This window comes from Gadus morhua, chromosome 11, assembly GCF_902167405.1.
Source record: "Gadus morhua chromosome 11, gadMor3.0, whole genome shotgun sequence".
Lineage (NCBI taxonomy): Eukaryota > Metazoa > Chordata > Actinopteri > Gadiformes > Gadidae > Gadus > Gadus morhua.
In genome coordinates this window covers 3,978,886-4,001,477 of record NC_044058.1, presented here as the reverse complement: position 1 = coordinate 4,001,477, position 22,592 = coordinate 3,978,886, and the positions used below count along the sequence as shown (strand labels likewise).

The 22,592-nt window shown below is 46.1% G+C and overlaps 1 protein-coding gene across 4 annotated transcripts in view; it reads right to left on the bottom strand.

Moving 5' to 3' along the window:
* Window positions 1-3,471: 3,471 nt before the first annotated feature.
* Window positions 3,472-22,592, bottom strand: part of efna4 (ephrin A4) — a 36,693-nt gene continuing 17,572 nt past the window's right edge. For 3 of the 4 annotated variants that reach the window (XM_030369618.1, XM_030369622.1, XM_030369619.1), the window contains exons 2-5: window positions 15,913-16,223; window positions 12,224-12,292; window positions 5,521-5,547; window positions 3,472-5,345 (exon numbers count right to left, since the gene is read on the bottom strand). In XM_030369618.1, coding sequence (XP_030225478.1) covers window positions 5,257-5,345; window positions 5,521-5,547; window positions 12,224-12,292; window positions 15,913-16,223 — 496 coding nt within the window. In that variant the 3' untranslated portion in view covers window positions 3,472-5,256. The remainder of the gene's footprint in view (window positions 5,346-5,520; window positions 5,548-12,223; window positions 12,293-15,912; window positions 16,224-22,592) is intronic. The other variant, XM_030369621.1, reaches the window with a different exon arrangement.

Below are 22,592 nucleotides of genomic sequence, written 5' to 3'. Positions count from 1 at the left end.
CTTCGAATGTATCGACCCATTTATTGCAAGTACTAAGATATATACGTGCCGTCAATGTTGTAAATAGGCTCCCCAACGCTTAATAATTGCAATACTATTCAAAATGTGTAATGGTGCAATGAGCAGTGTTAACCTCCAGGGAGCGTTGTTCTCCCGTTTTCCATTAAGGACCGTGAGTACAATGAATTACGTTCTCTGTTTTCAAACATGATTCAATCCACAAGTGATCGATTTCCTCTCTTCCTACTACTAGGGGATTAGTCACTGGCCTGCTGCAGAGATCGATGAGGGCCGATCTAATAAACCGGTGACTCGTGCATGGTGCGCTAGCAATACAATCACCCACACGCAAGTGTCCAAACTGGAGGCAGATACAAGACTGAATAATACCAGTACCACCGGTGTATTTAAATAAAACGGTATGCAAGAAAACATATTTAGCGCTCCGATCAGTTTCATATTTTACTGTATTATAATTGTTTGTATTTATTTGCATTATGGGAGTGGTTTTGGGGAATCGTTTATTTTTCAGTCAGAAAACCAAACTGGCCACCTAATAGTAGCACTAACTTCAGACTGCTGACTTTATTGCCTACATTCTCTCTCACAAACATACAAACACACACACACACACACACACACACACACACACACACACACACACAAACAAACATACACACCTTTTTACTGCGGTCTGCTGTCTTTAAGACCTTTCGCGGACAGACAACCTCGTGCAAACGGTAAAAAAAGATATAGCCTAAGGCCTGCACGTGCAGTGACTTTGCAATGCTCCCCCTTGATACACAAGGATCACTACAGGAGGCCATGGCCGGTCATGGGGGAAAAAGTGGAAAGAGAAAAGCTTTCCACTCATGATTCAGTGGGCTTATTTAGCAAACATAATTGAACATAAAACATCATTGGACAAACTTACAATGGAAAACTGGACTGAATGCACAAGACCACTATTTTTTAAATAATAACCTCCCATAAGCCTATATTTACTGAACAACTTTCATAATAGACAATTATTTCAGATAAAATCCAATGCACCTGCAGTAGTCACGGGTAGGACAGGTTGAAGCCACTGGTCTATATGTCACGAACAGAGAGCGATGGTCCTTAATGTCACCTGGTCTTGCGGCAGACTCTTATTGACTAACCCATTGCTCATCCTGCTCATCCTTTTATGTATTCCTGATTTGAAGTAGACTAGTAGGCCTAATGTTGTGGAGACTTCAATAACCCATAGGGCTACTCATTCCATTGCACACGTTTTGCAATTCATGCAAGGTTTCTTTGTAATTTGAGAACAATCAATTCACAAGCCAGATAGATAATGAGGAGTCAGTGTGACACTTCTGAACCGCAACGTGCTAAACACATACAAAAAACTTTTCGAACACGGAAAATATTCCCACTTGCCATTACATTCCCAAACACGTCTTCTTTGGTGAATGTCGTTTTTCTTTCAAAAGCGATTGTCCGAGTTGGAGCGGTGTAACGCTGGGCCTGATGCGGCATGAGACAGCACTCTGCCGGTCCCGGGGGGCCGGGAGGGGCCCCAGCAGAGGACAGAGCGGACGCCGGGGCGTCAGAGGTCATCTGGAGAGAAGGAAGAACAAGCACTGAGTCGATGCAAATTTCTAAGCAGCAAGCAGAACGCAGGAAATTAGATGTTCTGTATCAAATTGTTTTGCACCAGCAAGGAAATGAAAGCGAGAGAAGAAAGGAGCAGTTGGTCTGAGCCCGGCCCCGGCCCCTGGCCCCCGGCCCCGGGTAATGCTGTGGGACTGGAGGTCATCCCTGTCTTCTTGCCATGAATGACTGTCTTAAATGACTGTGTCATTGTCTTATGTCTTTTTTTTTATCATCCGCTGGTCCTTGATATCAAAACATGGATATCAAAAGCGATTTATATTAATTTAGGTTAATAATGATTATGTATGGACGCTGTTGAAAATGGGAGGACATGATGAATACAAGTCAAATAAATAATACAAAATCGGACTTTCAACAGACTTTGCTGTTGAAAGATGATCAGTGAAGATAACATCCACAGCGTGGATAGTGATGGTCAATTAATAGGTAATATTGTGGCAGGTAGGAAATCCCAGACTTCAAGTCAAAATTAGGACTTTATTCTGTGGGTTTCAATGATATAAATAAGTATTCAGTATTCAAATAAAACAGTATTCAAATAAAATGATATGATTCTTGAAAACTCTACAAGATAGAAGAGATATGCTAAACATATCATATTACTTTATGCATAGCAAGCTGCTAAGGTTGTAATGCTTTCAAAGAACACAGCCCCAGGTGAACAGCTAAATATAAACCTTGTTTTAATTGTTCGCAAAGAGAACAGATATGGATGTTCCTGCTGTTTGTGGTACAGGATATGAAGGGCACATATAAATGCCCTGAGTAGAACCATATGTCTTTATAAACCCAATGTACATGTTGGCTTTGGAAAATACTGAGAGACTTTCAAATGCTTAGAAAGTTCCAGCAAGCATATCATCTCAGTCCCATACTCTTCAAATACTTGGAATATAAGATAAACCAAAGCATCTGTCTTCCTGAGCTACATATTGAAAAGGGGAATGGATCAGGGGTAAAAAAAGATCAATGAAACCCCATAAATAATCACAAAGTTCTAATGAAGGTTTGGGGCGCTGCGCCTAATGGACAAAAGATAGACCATAGGGAACAAGTGAACATTGATTGCACTAACTATCGGGTAATCTCGGATCACATTTAATTGTTAATATATCATTATATTCCATTCTATATTACAGTTTTCTGATGTGCACTTAAAAAAAATCTAAATTCAATGTGTTTTTTATGTATTATTTCTGTTTTATCAGGCAATAAGATAGCTCAAAAATATATTTGTTTGATTAATTCATTTTGCAATTCTAAAATTATTATATTGACAAATGTTTATGTGCAATTTAAAAATATATATATCTTCAATTTTGTTTTATCAAGTTCCGTAGGTTAACGAATAACGCTATTAAGGTGGTGGGTTGGAAAGGCAGCCTCAGTGAATCCTACACAATGTAGGTTGTGTGGGATTAGTATTAGCTAAGTATTGCATAACTGTGAAGGATTTCCAATACAGTTAAACCTCAACAAACAACACACGTGTATTTGAGGTTGTGCAGTACTTGTCCATATTCAGGATGAATATGAAAGCATTTAATACTTCTTTATTACTGTCGGGTGAATGTACTGGTTCTCTGGAGTCGTCTGGTAATCTGGGCAATGGCTTTCCATTGATTAAAACGCACATTGGTAATCGTAGTGAATCACGTTCGATTTCATTCTATTTTCTTTAACTCCAAGGACATTGATGACAACCCTATTTTTGTCCACAGCTATGCTCGCATGGCTTTCACTTGATGTGTACACGACTGTGTTGACAGCTGCTCAGGATATCAACTTAATTAAAAAATGGTGACAGGCTTTGTTGCAATCATTTATTTTGCTTTGACAGGCCATGTATGAAACAATGGCTCAGATTGGCTTGAATCTTCATAGAAGAGGCATCATTTTTCACTACAATGTGAAACCAAACAAATGTAAATGACACAGAAGGAAGACATAGTGTCAGGTGAACTGGGAGATCCATGTAAAATTAAAAAAAGCTGAACAAGGTTCTATAGTTTCTAACATTTAAATCCTATGTAGAATAATTCATACATCATTGAGTTAAATCATCACACTTTTTTAAACCAACTTAAATAACATTTCATGCCAATAAATGTGACATATCAAGTCAATATGTGTGCATCAAGGATTTCTCAAATGACATGTATTACAAATGTTATTGTGCCTATTTGCATATATAAGAAAAAGCTAAATTGTATGACCTTTCTTATTTGGAAAAGAACATTCTGGAATTTGAAACTTAAAAATAACAAAAAAACTAAATGATGTAGGATACTATATCCACCAAACTAAATCAGAAACACATCAACATGGACAATGTATCCAAAATATGTTAGCAAAAACACAAAAGAAACTGGTGATTTCTGCAATAATTCATGGTCATCCAATATCTACCACACAGGCCTACTAATTATACACCAGCAAAAAAATGTCCTCACAATTTTAAGATTCCAGATTGTTCTAAAGCAGGAAACCTTATATTAAAATATCTTGCATGTAAGAAAAAAATACATCCATCTCGCTTCATGGTTTATTATTTAAAAAGTTATTGCGTGATTAAGTGCTCAGTAGACATTCTCAAATATGGTGCATAACACCTGGTTGGTTGGTAGGCACGTTAACACGATGAAACTACGGCTGTCTGTACACAGTGAGCCGGGCCACGGCCCCCCGACCCGCCAAGACCCCTCATTAACCCCCAGAAGACGGAACGGATGGTGAAGCAGCAAACTGGGCCCCCAGTCAAACTACCCCCAGCCAGGCCCTGGGTCCAGGCTCTTAGCTCCCTGACCAACCACTAACAGGAGCAAGTCGTTGTAGTGTCCATTTTCTGCATGGGCCAACCCAGGCAGCTCCCAGTGAGACCAGTTTAATCCCAGTAGGGGGCGCAACAGACCTGCACCCCACGCTACATGTTTTGGTTTTCCATAAATTACAGAATAATCATAATTTCGTATTTTGATTATTCTCACCAGTCCCATCTTGGATGTGATTTCATCAGTTTATAGTCAGCTATAAACTTAGTGTGCAGCCAGACATCCGTACATCAGGTCCAGGGAGGGACGGAGGGCAGACGAATCATATCAGAGTGTCTCGTGAGGGGCCTGGATGTGGGATGTGGTGTTCAGTAGGACGGGTCTGCTACAGGGCGGCACTCTGAGGGAACACTACTAGAGACTGGCTTAGGTAAGGAAAGGAATAGCACATTAAAGACTAATTATTAAACCCCTGTTTGGAAAAGAAAAGTCTTGTCTTCACACGAGTACAGGGACGTAAAAACCCATTCATGTTTTTGAGTCTGCTTGAACCTGTGAAGACCAGACTCATGGCAGGGGATAAGGGAACAGCTAAATAACCTCCAGAGTTCCCCAAACGGTTGAGCACAGCTCCCTGAGTAGTCACCCCTCCACAGGGGGACACAAGCCCTCCCCAGCCCAGTTGTCCTGGCGTCCCGTAAGACGTGTGGGTTCACCATAGCTCAGCACGGACGGCATTGTGCCTGGTGTCTGTCTGTGCCGTAGCTCTGCTTCCTCCACACAGACATGGGCAGAGGTGAGGAGGAGAGGGGAACCAGGGGGTTCAGACAGCCAGCAGGAGGGGGACGCAGAGGAGGAGCAACAGGGACACTCTCCCCAGTGGACCTGCATGGCCTTGCGTCCCCGGGGCTTCTGGGATGGAGACGCAGAGAAAGAGAGAGAGATAGGGGGAGACAGCGAGGGGGAGAGACAATTATTTGTTAATCAAATAGCAATTTGATTTTGTATTGTATTTGTACTGTATTTGCATTACAGGATTAAGACACATTTGTTTGAAATAAGTCACGTTGATTCGGTCACTTCTCACCTTGTAGCTGTTTGGATCCCTCTGACGCTAGAGAAAGAGGAGAGAGCGAGAGAAAGAGAGACAGAGATATGAATTAACACGACATAACACGAGAGAGAGAGAGAGAGAGAGAGAGAGAGAGAGAGAGAGAGAGAGAGAGAGAGAGAGAGAGAGAGAGAGAGAGAGAGAGAGAGAGAGAGAGAGAGAGAGAGAGAGAGAGAAAGAGAGAGAGAGGGACACACACACACACACACACACACACACACACACACACACACACACACACACACACACACACACACACACACACACACACACACACACACACACACACACACACACACACACTCACACACACACACAAACGCACACACACACTGACAAATGGCCGGGGCATGGCATTTGCCGTTACTCAAAGCCCAACAGTATGAAAAATAACTTCTTGCTGTGGAACCTTAAAGATGTCCTCTATGCAAATTCTGGTAAAGGTCGGATAAGGAAGAAGGCCTGGAATCACACGGCTACAGGAAAGGATAGTGTTATCTAAATGAGGAAGAGCCGGGAATAGCAGAGATTATGTGTGTGTCTGTGTGCGTGGAGGAGGGTGGATCAAGATGACAGAGGGAAGCCGAGAAGTGGACTGAAGATGAAAGGCTGGGCGGTGGGGACTCAGGAAAAGAACGAAGAAGGAGAGACTGATGGAAGGTCAGGAAGATAAGTAAATAAGGGAGAGAGACACAGAGAAAAGAAGAACAGGAGAGACGCATTAGGGGGCTGCTTGTGTCTGGGCATCACACTCAGCAGGGGGTGGACTAAATGGAGATAATGGTGCGGTGGTGTGATGGGGAGGTGGATGGGCTCCCTTGAGCGGCGGGAGGCGGGACAAAGGCGGGCAGGGAAACAGAGGAGCTGACGCAGATGGTAACGGCTCCCAGGACGGTACAGTTGGAAAAGGACACGGGTCAACTGTTTGATAAAAGGACCACATAAAGGTGTTTGTGTGTGTGTGCATCCGTATGCACAGTCCCCAGTGATAGATGCAGATCGACGTGATATTAGTGCACGCACACGGGTGTATCTAGTCTACAACACTAGCTCTTATCTTCAGTGGTTGACTGAGATCATCGGAGGGGAAATGGAGGACAGAGGAAATCGGTTGAAAAAATTGTGGCACAGGTGCAGAAGTTGATCAATTGAGTGAGAAAGTATTTGTGGTACGTACATGGGTCTTGGGCCTCCGTCTTTAAAGGGCGCCACTAATGACGTGAACCACTAACTATAATGTTCGGTACAACTAACAACCATCCGTGGGTTAACGAACCATTAAATGGCATGCTGGGTCAGAGACATTCCCCGTTCAATGGGTCTCTGTGTGTGCGACTGTGTGTGTCAGTGCATGTGCGTGTGAACGGGCAACTGAAAATATAACGCAAAGGTTAAAGGTTTGTAAGTTATTTTCTTAATGGACTGGTTTACTCAGCATTGATATTCAGCATATACTGTATGTAAAAAGGTGGAATATATATCTGTTTATGTCGATGAATGAATTAAAATGCTCAAAAAAATTACAAAAAATATTTAAGGAAGGTTATTGACGTGAAAGCCTCACTTTCAAAAATGTATAAACCTATAAAAAAGGCATACCAAAATACATACTATTAATATTGAAAATATTTTTCCAAGTAGTTAAGTAACATAGACCTTTTACTAACCTTTATAACCTTTATTTAACTTTGAACCAAATGTATAATTTCATACAAAATAATTAAATTCAAATACAGTGACATTTAGCATTTTAATACATTTATTTAACAGAGTATTTTTTTAAATGTACCTCCACAAGATTCCTTTTTAATGAAAACCCGTGAAACCATGAAAAAAATTCTTTCTGAAAACGCAGCGCGTTGTGGGTACATGAGCGCTGTGCGGAGTGTGGATCAGAACATCATGTTTATGGTGAGCTCCACCACAAAATGGCGGTCATGGTGGCGTTTCTCAAAGAACATAGCTGGCTCCACGCTACAGTGTGTGTGTGTGTGTGTGTGTGTGTGTGTGTGTGTGTGTGTGTGTGTGTGTGTGTGTGTGTGTGTGTGTGTATGTATGTGTGTGTACACCCATCGTTGGATGTGTGTGTGCACACGTGTCTGTCTCGTAGCAAGAACGTCCCACTGCAGAGACAGCCCGCCACCTACTTTCCTGCAAGCCGCCATTTTACCAACACAGGCACGACCACTAAGAACCCCAAATGCTGAGCGCTGCGAAATGAGGCGAAACACAAATTACACAAATGGCGGCAAAATTGGTAAAGTCATTTTTTCTTGTTTTAAATTCAGCCGAAAGATAGAAAGAGAGCGAGAGTGAGAGCGCACGCGCGCGAGAGAGAGCAGTAGGCATGGATAGCTGTGTGTGTGTGTTAAAGTTGTGCTTGTGTGAGTGTGTGCGTGTGTGTGCGTGTGTGTGTGTGTCTGTGTGTGTGTGCATCGGTTTCAGGGAAGGACAAAGGTATTTAGGAAAATGGAGTGTCTGAGTGAGTGTGTATGAGAGTGGGTGTGTATGTGAGTGTGTGAGTGTGTGTGTGTGTGTGTGTGTGTGTGTGTGTGTGTGTGTGTGTGTGTGTGTGTGTGTGTGTGTGTGTGTGTGTGTGTGTGTGTGTGTGTGTGTGTGTGTGTGTGCGAGGTTGCGCGTGATAGACAGTATACTATGTGTGTATGCGACAGGGCAGGAGGGGGCTCAGCAATGGAAGCAAATAAAAAAAATACGAAAAAGAAAACCCAAGGACTCAAAGACTGAAAGAAGTGGGGGAGAATCGCAGCTCTCCAACCTGAAATGACCGCTTTGGACTGCTCACAGCAGGAGCCAGCAACACACAAAAAAAATACATCCAGGATGAAGAAAGAGAATCAATTAGAATAGTTGGGCGAGAGAAACGCAGAGGAAGTGGTAATTGTAGGAAGCTTGAGTTTGAAGACATCTAGGGAAAAAACAGCAGATTGGAGAGTGTGGAAGCAGGGTAAGAAGAGAACTACAAGAGCATTAGGAAGGGGTCTGTGTGTGTGTGTGTGTGTGTGTGTGTGTGTGTGTGTGTGTGTGTGTGTGTGTGTGTGTGTGTGTGTGTGTGTGTGTGTGTGTGTGTGTGTGTGTGTGTGTGTGTGTGTGTGTGTGTGTGTGTCTGGGGGGGGGAGACAGTAGAGTTTAACATAACACCACTCTGGTGTCTCAGATGCAGAGGCTTGGTTCTGATGCAATAGAGGCAAACACGGTTAAAGCCCTTCTCTTGTTTTTCTTGCACAATTCTTGGCTGGGCCACGCAAGAGCAAACACGACCAACCAGATGAACTACAAGATAACGGCTCGAGAGAAAAAAACTAAGACAACTACAAAGACCATTAGAAGGCGAGTTTCCAGAGACTGGGCTGGCTCATTTCCGTCCTCCACTCTGTAGTCCTACTACTGGGCTAGCAGGGATCAGAGAGACGGATGAGAGGAACTACAGGGACCCTTAAGGGACAACAACACTCACCGCGCCGTAATTACTCGTCTCTTGCATTTTTCTGAATCCGCGTGTCCTTATAACCTTGTCCGTAAAGCGCGTGTTTGTGTTTGCTTTAAGGCACTGAGCGCTAGGCGTAGCGGCGCTGGGCGTAGCTGCGCTGGGCGTAGCTGCGCGTGGCGGTGCAGAAGAGCCTGGGACTGGGGAGGTGTGCCGTGCTTGACCTTGGCTCAAAGACATCGTACCGGACGGACCTCTCCTCTCCATCACTACCCTGTCCTTCATGCGTGTGTGTGCGTGATGCACCCACATCGATGTGCACTGCGCACATGTTCAAATGACAATTAATTAACACGCCAGAGACCTCTCTCGGGAAGCCCCCCCCCACTCCTTCTCCCCTCCATTAATGGTACTCTGTTTTCAACACAAAACAAGTTGAAAAAGACAAAAGAGAGAGGCAGCGAGATGGATGTGTAGTTTTAAACTGAATAAAACATGCCTTCACAAAGGGCCCTGCATGCACAAACAAACACACACACACACACACACACACACACACACACCGCACGGACACACACACACACGCGGAGGGAACCTGAAAGTGTGGAGTGTGTGAGGCATTACCGCAGGGAAAAGCACAACAACAGCTGTGGTAAACCACCACTAATGGGCAGCCCAATATAGAGAGAACCAGAGAGAACAGGACAGAAAGGAGAGTGAGAGTGAGAGTGAGAGTCAGAGAGAGAGAGAGAGAGAGAGAGAGAGAGAGAGAGAGAGAGAGAGAGAGAGAGAGAGAGAGAGGGAGAGAGAGAGAGGGAGAGAGAGAGAGAGAGAGAGAGAGAGAGAGAGAGAGAGAGAGAGGGAGAGCGCTCCTCCAACTGTCCTCCATATCTCTTCTCATCCATCTTTGTCCCCTCTACTTTGTCTGGCCTCATGTAACTCCCATCCATGCGAGGCCCGCAGCTCAGATCAGCCCGGGTTAGGTGAGGCAGGCAGGCAGACGGGAGGGAAGAGGCGACCATGGTGGAGGAAGTTCTGTGAATGAGCTACTGTAGTTACGGGGGAGATACTACAAAGAGATAGGGAGGAGGAGACAAGGGTGTGGGAAGTGGGGGATCGGGGGGGGGGGGGGGCGTATAAGAGACTGCTGTGGATGGTATCCAGATTAGTTTTGCTCCAGTAGCGAAAGATCATAAAAAATGAGGAAGGGAAGAAGAAGAGAGCGGAGAGGAGACAGAGAGAAGGGAAGGATTAGTGCCACTTGAGGAATGACAGAAGACTAGAGAGACAGAAGGAAAGGAAGAGAGAAAGGAGGTGGAGTGGGAGGATGGGGAGGTGAGGGGAGGCCGGTCAGAGAAGAAGAGGAGAGATCCTGAAATGAAGTCAGGATTAGTTTTGGTTGGGAACAGGATGAGAGTCAAAGGAGAGAAGCCGAGCGAGGGGAAGAGAGAGAATTAGAGGTGGAGAGGAAGAGAGCGGTGTACTTTACATCCAGTGTGTCCCAAATTACCACACTTTGGCCCGGATAAAACCTGGTTAAATACAAATGAATAGCGCCATTCATGTGTTTATGTGCTTGCACATGTGTTTGTGTTTAGTGCATGCATAATCCCAGAGATTTGTAATATTTTGCATATATCTGTCAGGGAAAAGACTGATCAGGGAATACTTTGTTAGAAGGTCAAGACTACATTAGCTACTCCTGCACTGAAAAACCATCCATGGTATTTCTAATTAACAACTACAGCATAATTAGCTTGCAAAAGAGGAAGAGAAAAGGCACCAGCCTTTGCTCTGCTCATAACACGACAAATTAGCTCCCATCTCTCTCTGGAATACTAATGACATTTCAGAATACCTTTGAGAGCAGTTGATTTATTTATTCAAATTTTTTTTGCATCTATTTTATCTCAGGCATGTTTTTTTTATTCCAGTCCGAATCAGTTGAAGGCAACAGGTATTCGTCATTGAGCAGGAAGAAATTGCCTGTACCGGGCCAACTCCCCCCCCCCCCCCCCCTCTCTCCCTCTCTCTCTCTCTCTCTCTCTCTCTCTCTCTCTCTCTCTCTCTCTCTCTCTCTCTCTCTCTCTCTCTCTCTCTCTCTCTGTGGGGTTTCTCTGCTGGAAAGCCTTTTGCCACCGATGTTTCTGGCTGGATGGCGTGAAGCGGGCCAGGCCCACGATGACAACCCCCTGCTGACAGCGCTGGGATGGGAACTAGGACAGACGTCTCAGACACGCAAGGACACACACACACGCATGCACCCGCCTCCACCCCCCCACGCTAACTGTTAATGTACATGGAGTCGTGCACACACACACACACACACACACACACACACACACACACACACACACACACACACGCTCTCACACACACACACACACACACACACACACACACACACACACACACACACACACACACACACACACGCGCAAACACTCACACACGCTGGAAAAGTGGTCAGAGACAGGGAAATGCCTACACCCATGCAGCCATGCACGTGAGAACACGCAAGGCCACACACATATGGAAGAACACACATACACGCACACAGGATCTCAAACACACACACACACACACACTTACACAAACACACCGGGACATGGATTCCCACAGTGACTGGGCGACATTCCCAACCGGAATAGGCAGGCCATTGGAGTGGAAGACTAACATTACTCCATGCGGGATCTGGGTTGGGTCAACTCTGGGAATCTCACACCAGGAGAAGATTAGGGGAAGAGCTTGAGGAGAGAGATGAACAGAACAGAGCAAGTTCGGAAGACCCCAGAAACTTTTAGATTTAAGAAAGAGTAGGCAGCTTTTTTTTTTGGGACGTTAAAAAGTATGCAGGCTGGCTACTGGATTGAAAGCGTTTTAGTTCCGCCAGTGTTTTATATTAAGTGGAGTGGCGTTGTTTCGTCACTGGGATGTGGCCTGATGGAGGCTTATGGACACGGACCAGACCACACGCAGAATGCCCCACTGGCAACAGAGGCTCCTCTAAAACCACAGCCTGAAGGAGAAGAGAGGTTAAAGAGAATAAAATAAGGGTGAGGGGGGTGAGGGGTGGAGGCGGGTGAGGCGGGTAAGGGGGTCGATGTACCACCCCGGCTTCATGCTCTTCAGCAGATAAGGATTGGAGGCTGAGAGCGCCGGCTGTGATGGCGTGAAGGATAGAGAGGGATGAGAGGGAGAGAGAGAGGGATGAAGGGAGAGGAGAACACTTACTGGGCTCGCAGCACACTGTGACACGTAGCTTCATACAGGGCAGGGGGGGGCCTTCATCTGTAGGCAACGCTGGAGGGAGAGCGACCCAGAGAGAGAGAGACGGAGACATATAGAGAGGGAGAGAGACATAGAGAGAAGAAGAGAGAGAGAGAGAGAGAGAGGGAGAGAGACACAGAGAGGGAGAGAATCACATTAGCCTGTTACAGACACAAATAAACATGCAACATTTAAAATGATAATAAAAAAAAATATTATGAAAAGATAGGATAAGCAAGAGAGAGAGAGAGAGAGAGAGAGAGAGAGAGAGAGAGAGAGAGAGAGAGAGAGAGAGAGAGAGAGAGAGAGAGAGAGAGAGAGAGAGAGAGAGAGAGAGAGAGAGAGAGAGAGAGGGAGAGAGAGAGAGAGAGAGAGAGGGAGAGAATCACATTAGCCTGTTACAGACACAATAAACATGCAACATTTAAAATGATAATAAAAAAAAATAGGATGAATAAATAGGATAAGCAAGAGAGAGAGAGAGAGAGAGAGAGAGAGAGAGAGAGAGAGAGAGAGAGAGAGAGAGAGAGAGAGAGAGAGAGAGAGAGAGAGAGAGAGAGAGAGAGAGAGAGAGAGAGAGAGAGGACGAAGAGAGTGAGAAAGATAGGGAGATACATAAGAGAACAATGGGGGCTATAAGGTGTGTTGCTTTCTCATCAAGCTCCACACACGCTGAACAGTGACATCCCAAACGAGGGTGTCAGATAGATGAGAAGAAACTGCCTGGTAATGAAGGGAATCCTTCCGTCAAAGCCTCATTTTGAATGTGCATGTTCAGCTCCCTGAAGCTTTCCCATGATGCACTTTAAGGGAACAAATGTTGTTTATATTGCTCCAGTGTCTTCAAATAAACACACACACACACACACACACACACACACACACACACACACACACACACACACACACACACACACACACACACACACACACACACACACACACTCACACAAATGCACACACACACGCACATACAAACGGACACATACAATCAACGTGCACAAACAAAAATATACACAAACACACTCTCTCACACACAGACAAACACCCAAGAAGCTCACCCACTGACACCATACATACAGTCTAATTGCTCTGCTCCTGTGTAACACTTACCGTTATTACTTGCACTTCCATTATAAATACTTAATCTCTTCTATTATCTATTCATCATCTCTCTAATATTTATTAGTATTCTTATTACTAGTCACCTTGTTGTTGCCTGCCTTGTCCCACTATGTATTTATTGTTATGACCAAGACCAAAAACAATTCCTTATTTGAAAACCTATTTGACAATAAATCTGTTTCTGATTCAGATTGAGATTCTGAAGAACAACTCATGTTTAAAAGTTATACAAACAAGCATGCAGAAGGCATTACAGACAGATAAAGATCACAATTCAATGCATGCCAGTATTATTGTGGACCAATACCCACGTCAGAACATGGCCCACCTAACTCTCAGGAACTGCTTATGAAAACGGCCAGGGCAGTTTTCAGTCATTGATGCTGTTTCAATAATTCACAGGATGCTGTCGTTTCTACCCAACAAGGACACACACACACGAACAAGGGTGTCAGCAAACACACACACACACACACACACACACACACACACACACACACACACACACACACACACACACACACACACACACATATACACACACACTTTCTGAATGAACACCACTGCAGGAGAGTACAACAGGGCATTATCCCCGGGACCTGTCTAAATGACTCCTCTCCTGCTGACCTGCAGGACATCAAGGTGTTTCCTGTTTTCTGGCTGCTGTCGGAGCTGCTTCTCCACTTGTCTCTCTGCATGGCAGACCAGAGCAGGCGTGGCTCTACTATATCTGGCAGCGGGACAGACAGCCAGGGAGACCCAGGGAGAGAGCCAGGAGGGGTAGCGGTTGTATTCTCAGCGCTGGGTTCTGTGGGAGCCAGGGAGAGGAGCCAAGCGGAGCTCAGACTGAGCCAACTAATGCCATTAGTGTTTCCTCTAATACTATTGTGCTGTCCTCCCAGCCTAATGCCATTATGATCGTAGCTAGTGGCCCTGGGCCCCTTTCAACACGCAGTCCCAGGGCCAGACGTTGGGACCAACTTTACGCCTTATCTTTGATGTGGACAAAACACACACACAATTGCTTCAAGCTCAATGTGGTCCAATCAGGGAATAGAGGGGGGTATGGGGTGGGCTGGGGGCACATTGTTGTCTTTCCCCTAAACTGTCTAGTATAGCTACAATAGCCCAGTGTGCCTGTGCATATGTGTGTGTGTTTTTGTGTTTGTGTGTGTGTAAGTGTGTGTGTGTGTGTGTGTGTGTGTGTGTGTGTGTGTGTGTGTGTGTGTGTGTGTGTGTGTGTGTGTGTGTGTGTGTGTGTGTGTGTGTGTGTGTGTGTGTGTGTGTGTTAGCATGCGTGAAACCACTTTCTCATGCTCCGACAATGGCCCATTGTCCTACCCACTGCATCTGTAATTTATGTAAAGATTCTTGCTTTCCTTTCGTCTCGTCCATCGCTTCATTGTCGCTTTTGTTGCATTCTCTTTTCCTTTTATTATTTTTATCCCCTTTCGCAAAATTCCCTCATCCGGCCGTTCTCTATCTCTCCCTCCCGCTCATTCTCTCTCTCTCTCTCTCTCTCTCTCTCTCTCTCTCTCTCTCTCTCTCTCTCTCTCTCTCTCTCTCTCTCTCTCTCTCTCTCTCTCTCTCTCCCTCCCTCCTTCCCTCTCCCTCTCTCTCCCTCCCTCCTTCCCTCTCCCTCTCTCTCCCTCCCTCCCTCTCTCTCCCTCTCTCTCCCTCCCTCCCTCTCTCTCTCTCTCCCTTTCTCTCTCTCTCCCTCTCTCTCCCTCTCCCCATGCACTTCTCTCCCCATCTTTCCAAACGACTGTCAGACTGTGTCCATCCCGTCTCTTTCTCTCTCACTGTCACCTCTCTCCACGCTTCAAACCCGCCCCGCTCGTCTGACTGCCTTTTCATCCTCCTCTGCTATTATACATTGATCTCCATTTTCTTCCTCCTACACTTTGCTGTTCCCCTGCCAACCTGTGCCTGATTCCCTTCTCCTTAGTTCTCTGTGGTTCCCCTCAGCCCGCGGTACTCCACACCTCACCCCAGCCTACCAGTTGGAATGCCGCCGGAAGATTCTGAAAACACGGTAGCCAACTGAATCTGTCATGTGATTCTACATCCATTCTTCTGCCTCAGCGCGGTTATCCTCTCTGCCACTATTCATTCCCTCCCCACGGTGGTTGGAACACAAAAGGACTAGAACCATTATGGTGTCAGATATATCCACATCAACAGGTTGAATGAAACCACACATAAATAGAATTCAGAACGGACCACTAAATAGCACAATTGCGATGTGAAATGTAAAGTAAAATGTAAAGTGTGCCACAATGTAATTTAATGAACCTGGTTCATGCTGCTTGAACCTAAAAGCATATTTGGAACTTGGAAAGCCTCCAGGGTTTACACCCCAACCCTGACAGCTAAGAGACTAAAACCGTTCTTCAAGCAGGCTGTAAGGGTTACAACAATGTCCGTTATATCGAGTGATCCCATTGGAACTTACAACAAAAACACATACACACACGCACACACATGCCCACACACACATAAAAACCCATGTGTAGGGCTGTACTCACAGCTGTAGTAGTAGTGGTGCCCGGGTATGAACTCGAAGCCCAGGGAGAAGGGGGTGAAGCGTTGGATCTTCTCAGAGAAGCGCACTGGGCCGAAGGGCGCATGGGGGCTGTTGCACTCCCACCTCTTGATGGCCCGCTTGCTCTCCACGCAGCCCCTGAAGTCCTTCTCGGCCACCAGGTACAGGGCCAGCACCTCGGGCTCCTGGGGGCCCCGGGGAAAGTCCTCCTCCTCCTCCTCAGGGTAGTGGGGGCAGTAGATGTCCAGGTAGTCATTCAGGCGCACCTGGACAGACATGTCACTCCCCGTCAACCTGGGAGGGGGCAAGAGGGGCGAGAGGAGAGGGGCGTTCAGACACACAACCACAGCATGCTCCCTTTTCCCGCTTGTTTTGACATGTGACACACTGTTGATAAAGCCCCCGTTCGTTTTTAATTGCCACAGAAAGCATCAAGCCGAAGCAGGAGGGAAATGAGTAAACACACACAAAGAGGGAGTGAGAGAGAGAGAGAAAACAAAACTATTCATATGCTAATTTAGGCCAGTCAGAAGGGGTTCACTGAGATAAACTTGACATCCCCTTTTTTCTGACCCTGCTAATAACACACACACACACACACACACACACACACACACACACACACACACACACACACACACACACACACACACACACACACACACACACACACACACACAAGTCAAGGTTGAGGGCATGGCGTTGACTGCAGAGAGCACAGAGTAGTTTTCAGTCGGGTCAAGTCTACCTTCCTTTGTCTGAAGTGCATCGAGAGCGAAGCAGAGACAGTGAGACAGACACGTAAATATAGAGGGACACAGAACGAGGCAGAGGAAGGACGAGAGAGCAGGAGAAGGAGAGAAGAAAAGACAGAGAGGGTGTCAGAGCCGGACAGTAACGGAGTACATTTACTTGAGTACAGTACTTAAGTACAATTTTGAGGGATCTGTACTTTACTCAAGTATCATTTTTTGGGAGTACTCATGACTTTACTCAAGTACATTTGAGAGGCAAATATTGTACTCTTTACTCCGTTACATTTCTATCCATGACCGTGAGTACCCGTTACTCCTTCTGAAAAATAAAAAATAAAAGGAGAAAAGAAAAATCACGGAAACCCTCAATTTGTTGTTTCCCTCTCAAACGTGATTCCCTCTCAAACTGATTAGGACAGCCTTCAGCCTATCAGCAATCACCTTCGCTTTCCGCCAAAGCCAACTCCATGGTCAGAATTAGATGAGAGACGATTGTTGATTTGATTGATAAAAAAACGGAGAAACTCACACATACATAGAATTGTTAGCTGAATTTTCTTTTCTGATATTGCATATTTATGTAAGCTGAGCAATTGTTTTTATGTTCTTGAGTATACTGTTATACTGTATACTATTGTGCTATTGCCATGGTAAAAAGATGAAAATTACTTGATTTTACTTTCAATTCCTTTTACATTCTCCAAGGTGTTAACATTTTTCATAACTCCATGCAGGACGTTTCTATACATAAATGTAAGCACTGTGGCAGTAGTAATGCAATATTTAGAAAACATACTCTTGTACTCTTGATACTCAAGTACTTTTAAAAACAAGTACTTCAGTACTTTTACTTAAGTAGACATCTGACTGTAGTACTTTTACTTGTACTTGAGTAAAATTTAGCAAGGGGTATCTGTACTTTTACTCAAGTAAGGAAGCTGTGTACTCTGTCCGCCTCAGGGTGTGAGATGGGGGACGAGGAAAGGAGGGATGGAGAGGATGAAGAAGAAGAGAGAGAGAGAGAGAGAGAGAGAGAGAGAGAGAGAGAGAGAGAGAGAGAGAGAGAGAGAGAGAGGGTGTGTGAGTTATGTGGCGACAGCAGCAGCCGGGAGTGAATGGAAAGTTGATTGATGAAGAGACAACGCTGGAGACAAATCTGGGCAGAGAGGTGGAGTGCAGTTATTATATAGAGGTTTATATATAGAAAGCAGCTATATCTGTTCTTAGTATATGCTACACGTGAACCTCCTAAGATGGCGCAATTTGATTGGTTCGCTATCTCAGGATATTGGGCAATATCCCATGATTGAGACCTCAAACTCGGGGTATTGTGACGGTCGTAAAAACAAATAAACCGCTAAGTGTACCTGTAGTATATACTAAAACAAACAGGCTCCTTGAATAGTGGGGATATACTCCCCACTATATATTCCCCACTATTCAATATTCAATTCATATTGTTAAATATACTATATATATATATATATATATATATATATATATATATATATATATATATATATATATGTATACATCATCTATATCTGTATATATATATATATATATATATAGCATCTATATACTGTTTATATATATAGCGTCTATATCTCTATACATAAATATATATGTATGCATCATCTATATGTATAGGTATTCAGTATCTATGTATCTATTTATATAGATACATAGATAACAAGAGAGAGAAATATATATAAATATTGGGCATGTATAATGTATAAATGGATTAGCTTAGAAACGGAAGATGTCCATTAGTGAATGAATATATAACGTGGATGGAGGCGATGGGGGATCCCAGAGAGATGAAGAACAGGGGACTGTGAGGGGCTAGAAGAGGGAGCGAGACGCCGTAAGAAGTGTGTGTTTTAATTAGCGGCCCAGGAGAGAATGAGGGGGACGCGGGCTTCAGACACACAGCCGGCCCCCGGTCCAGGGGGGTCAGGGAGCAACCCGAGACCCCGTTAATTGGTCTCCACCCACCCCCTGCCCTGCCCCCCTCTGCATGGAAAGAGGAGGGATGGAGGACAGTGGGGACGGAGGGGGGCAGGAAGTGAAGCATAGCAGGCAGGATGTGGAGTTTTAGGCCGCGGGTTCAACTACAACGGCGTTAGCGGGAGTCTTTAGAGCAGGGGTGACAGAGCGTGGTGGAGACAGCATGATAGAGAGAGAGAGAGAGAGAGAGAGAGAGAGAGAGAGAGAGAGAGAGAGAGAGAGAGAGAGAGAGAGCGAGAGAGAGAGAGAGAGAGAGAGAGAGAGAGAGAGAGAGAGAGAGAGAGAGAGAGAGGGGAGAGAGAGAGAGAGAGAGAGAGAGAGAGAGAGAGAGAGAGAGAGAGCGAGAGAGAGAGAGAGAGAGAGAGAGAGAGAGAGAGAGCGAGAGAGAGAGAGAGAGCTGTGCTGTGTGTGTATGTGCGTGTGCATGTGCCTGCACATACACACACAGAGACACACACGCAGACAAAAGAGAAAAGAAAAGCAGACATGTCCCAAGTTAAGTGGGTAGACAGAAAGGAGACCAAAGGAACAAATGAGAGAAAGAATGATGGTGGCCATCAGAGGAGGAGGAGGGGGAGTAGGGAGAGGAGAAGTTGGGGGGGGGGGGGGGGGGGGGGGGGGGGGGGGGGGGGGGGGATGAGGGGGGCGATTAGGGGGAGTAGGGGGAGGAGGAGGAGGAGGAGGAGGAGGAGGAGGAGGAGGAGGAGGAGGAGGGGAGGAGGGGGGAGAAGGGGGAGGAGAAGGTAGTGAGAAAAAAGGAGGAAGAAGAGGACTAGGGGGAGGAGGAGGTGGAGGAGGGGGAGGAGGAGGAGGAGGGGGAGGAGGAGGAGGAGGAGGGGGAAAGGGACATGGAGGAGTGGGGTGGTGAAACAAATGAAAACTGAAATGAAACGGAGAGGCAGTGACAGGCAACAGGCTACGGGGCCAGCCCGCGGGGTCTGCACAGGGAATCACACACAGATGGAGCAGTGAGATGAGAAATCGCGTAAGAAGAAAGGTGTAATAATCCCACAAACAACGACAAACTGATTTTGATGAAGTATTTAGAAGCAGAGAGGTCTGAGGATGCAAAAACATGTGCGTTCTACAGTGAGGAGAGCGAACTGGAGAAGGGGTCCCTGCTGTGTGTCTGGAGGTTGGAGGGGAAACAGACATGGCGAGCTCACTAAAGGTGCTGGTTGGTCAATAGCTGCCACACGGAATCGGTGATATTTCAAGGAGGACAGCGCATCATCGATCAGGATCGGTCACAAAGGACACACACACACACACACACAGACACACACACTGCCTCACACACACACACCACACTGCCTCACACACACACACGCACACACACACATTCACAGATACACATTCTCACAGACACAAAGACACATTCACTGACACAGACACACACTCTCACACACACAAACACGCATTCACATACACACACACACACACATACACACACACACACACACACACACACACAGACAAGGACACACACTCTCACAGAAACACGCATTCAGAGACACACACACACACACACACACACACACACACACACACACACATACACAAACGCACACACACCCACACAAACACACACACACGTATTCACACACACACATACACATGAACACACACATACACGAGGATATTGATCTGTGGAGGGACAGTGATATGTGTGTGTGTCACTATTTTCGATAGCTTCATTACCTGGTGCTCTAATGACTTTCTAACAAAGCCATTTGATTGTCAGGTAATATTCAACAGCACTCCCCAATTCTCTAGTTTAATGCATGTCTCAACATTACTTTCCCCTGAATCACACACACACACCCAAACATTACTTCCCCCTGCATCACACACACACAAACAAACACACACACACACACACACACACACACACACACACACACACACACACACACACACACACACACACACACACACACACACACACACACACACACACACACACACACACACACGTGTACATACACACACACACTTTCTACTACAGGTGGTGAACCTCAATAAACATTCCTCTGACAAAACTTAAAAAATCACCACAGGCAGCAGTACAAAGCCAACAGGCTATGTGGGAGGGAGTCTGGGTGTGTGTGTGTTTGTGTGCGCGTATGCAAGTAAGTATGTGTGTTGTCTGTGTTTGTGTGGGTGTCTTTGTGTGCGTGTGTTTGTGTGTGCGTCTTCGTGTGCCTGTATGTGTGTGTGTGTGTGTGTGTGTGTGTGTGTGTGTGTGTGTGTGTACATGTGTGGGCGTGGGCGTGCATGTGTGTGTGTATGTGAGTGTGAGTCTTTGTGTGCCTGTGTGTGTATGTGAATGTGTGTGTGTGTGTGTTTTTATATAATAATACAAGTCTGCTGTGTCAACATGGTGCAACCCCTGCAGTGAGTGTCAGTCATCACTGCCCTCTTCTGTCTCCACCTCCTACCCCCTTCCACCCTGCTCCAACCTCTCCGGTCCACACACACACACACACACACACACACATACACACACACACACACACATACACACACACACACACACGCACACACACACGCACACACACACACAGACACATACAAACACACACATACCCCTCCACAAACACACATTCCCTTTGCGCTGTCTCTCTTCCTGCTCCTCCTCTGTCTCTCCACCCCTCACCCCCCCGTACGCTACATCCTACCCACCCTGCGTGACACGTCCCAAGCCTGAGCACCGCCCTCTACCCCCTCCCTCTATTTCTGGAAACCTGTCTCTCCGTCTCCCTATTTCTCTCTGCCTTCCTCAGCCCTTTCCCCCTCATCCTCCTACTCCTCCTCCCCCATAACAAGCCTACAACCTTGGCCCGCACCAACGGTGTTCCGACAATTACGGAGAAGGTGTGCGCTCCTGATGTCAAGCTGTCAGCTCTCCCTCTCCTTCTCTCCCTCTCTATCTCCCTCTGTCTCCCTTTCTCTCGCTCACTCTTACTTCCTCCATCTTGATTTCTCTCGCCCGCGTCTCCCCCTCTATCTCGCCATGCCATCCTCTCTCATCCTCTCTCTCTCTCTTCCCCTTCCTCTCTCCCTCCCTCCCATCCCCTCCCTCCCTCCCTTCCTCCAACCCTCTTTCTCCCTACATCCTAACTATGCTGAACCTCCACCCGATGTCTGCCAGTGCCCTGGAGCAGAGGAGAGGTGACAGTGAACCGAATCACGGAAGCACCGAAGGTGGAGGAGTCTCCCGAAGGCAGAGAGTTGGACACTCATCCGGAAGTCCTAGAGTTTGGTGGTGCTGGTGGTGATGGCGGAGGTGGTGGTGGTGGCAGGGGAGGGTGGAGGAGAGGGATGCTTGTCCCGACATTAGAGCAAGCATGAATAACTCACTTCGGACTGCCCGATGTAGGGGTCTCTCAAGATTGCCAGATCAGTGTTAGCAAGATATCACAAACTGAAACAACACAATCGCCCACACATATACACACACACACACACACACTCACACACACACACACACACACACACACACACACACACACACACGCACACACACACACACATGCTCAGACACACCCACACACACACACACACACAAACACACACACACACGCACACAGAAACTCACTCACACACACACACACACACACACACACACACACACACACACACACACACACACACACACACACACACACACACACACACACACACACACACGCAGGAACACACACACACAGATAGAAAGGCCGGCCTGAAACAGGGTCAATGGAATGAGGAGTGCTCCATTATCAGAGGGTGATAGGTGGCAGCCTCCTGCTGAGTTATGCTGCTGCAGGCTGACACTGGCTCTTAAGAAGAAGCATGGAGATTAGAACAACATTCTCGGGCTTTTCATGGAGAAATAACAACCCAAACCAAACCA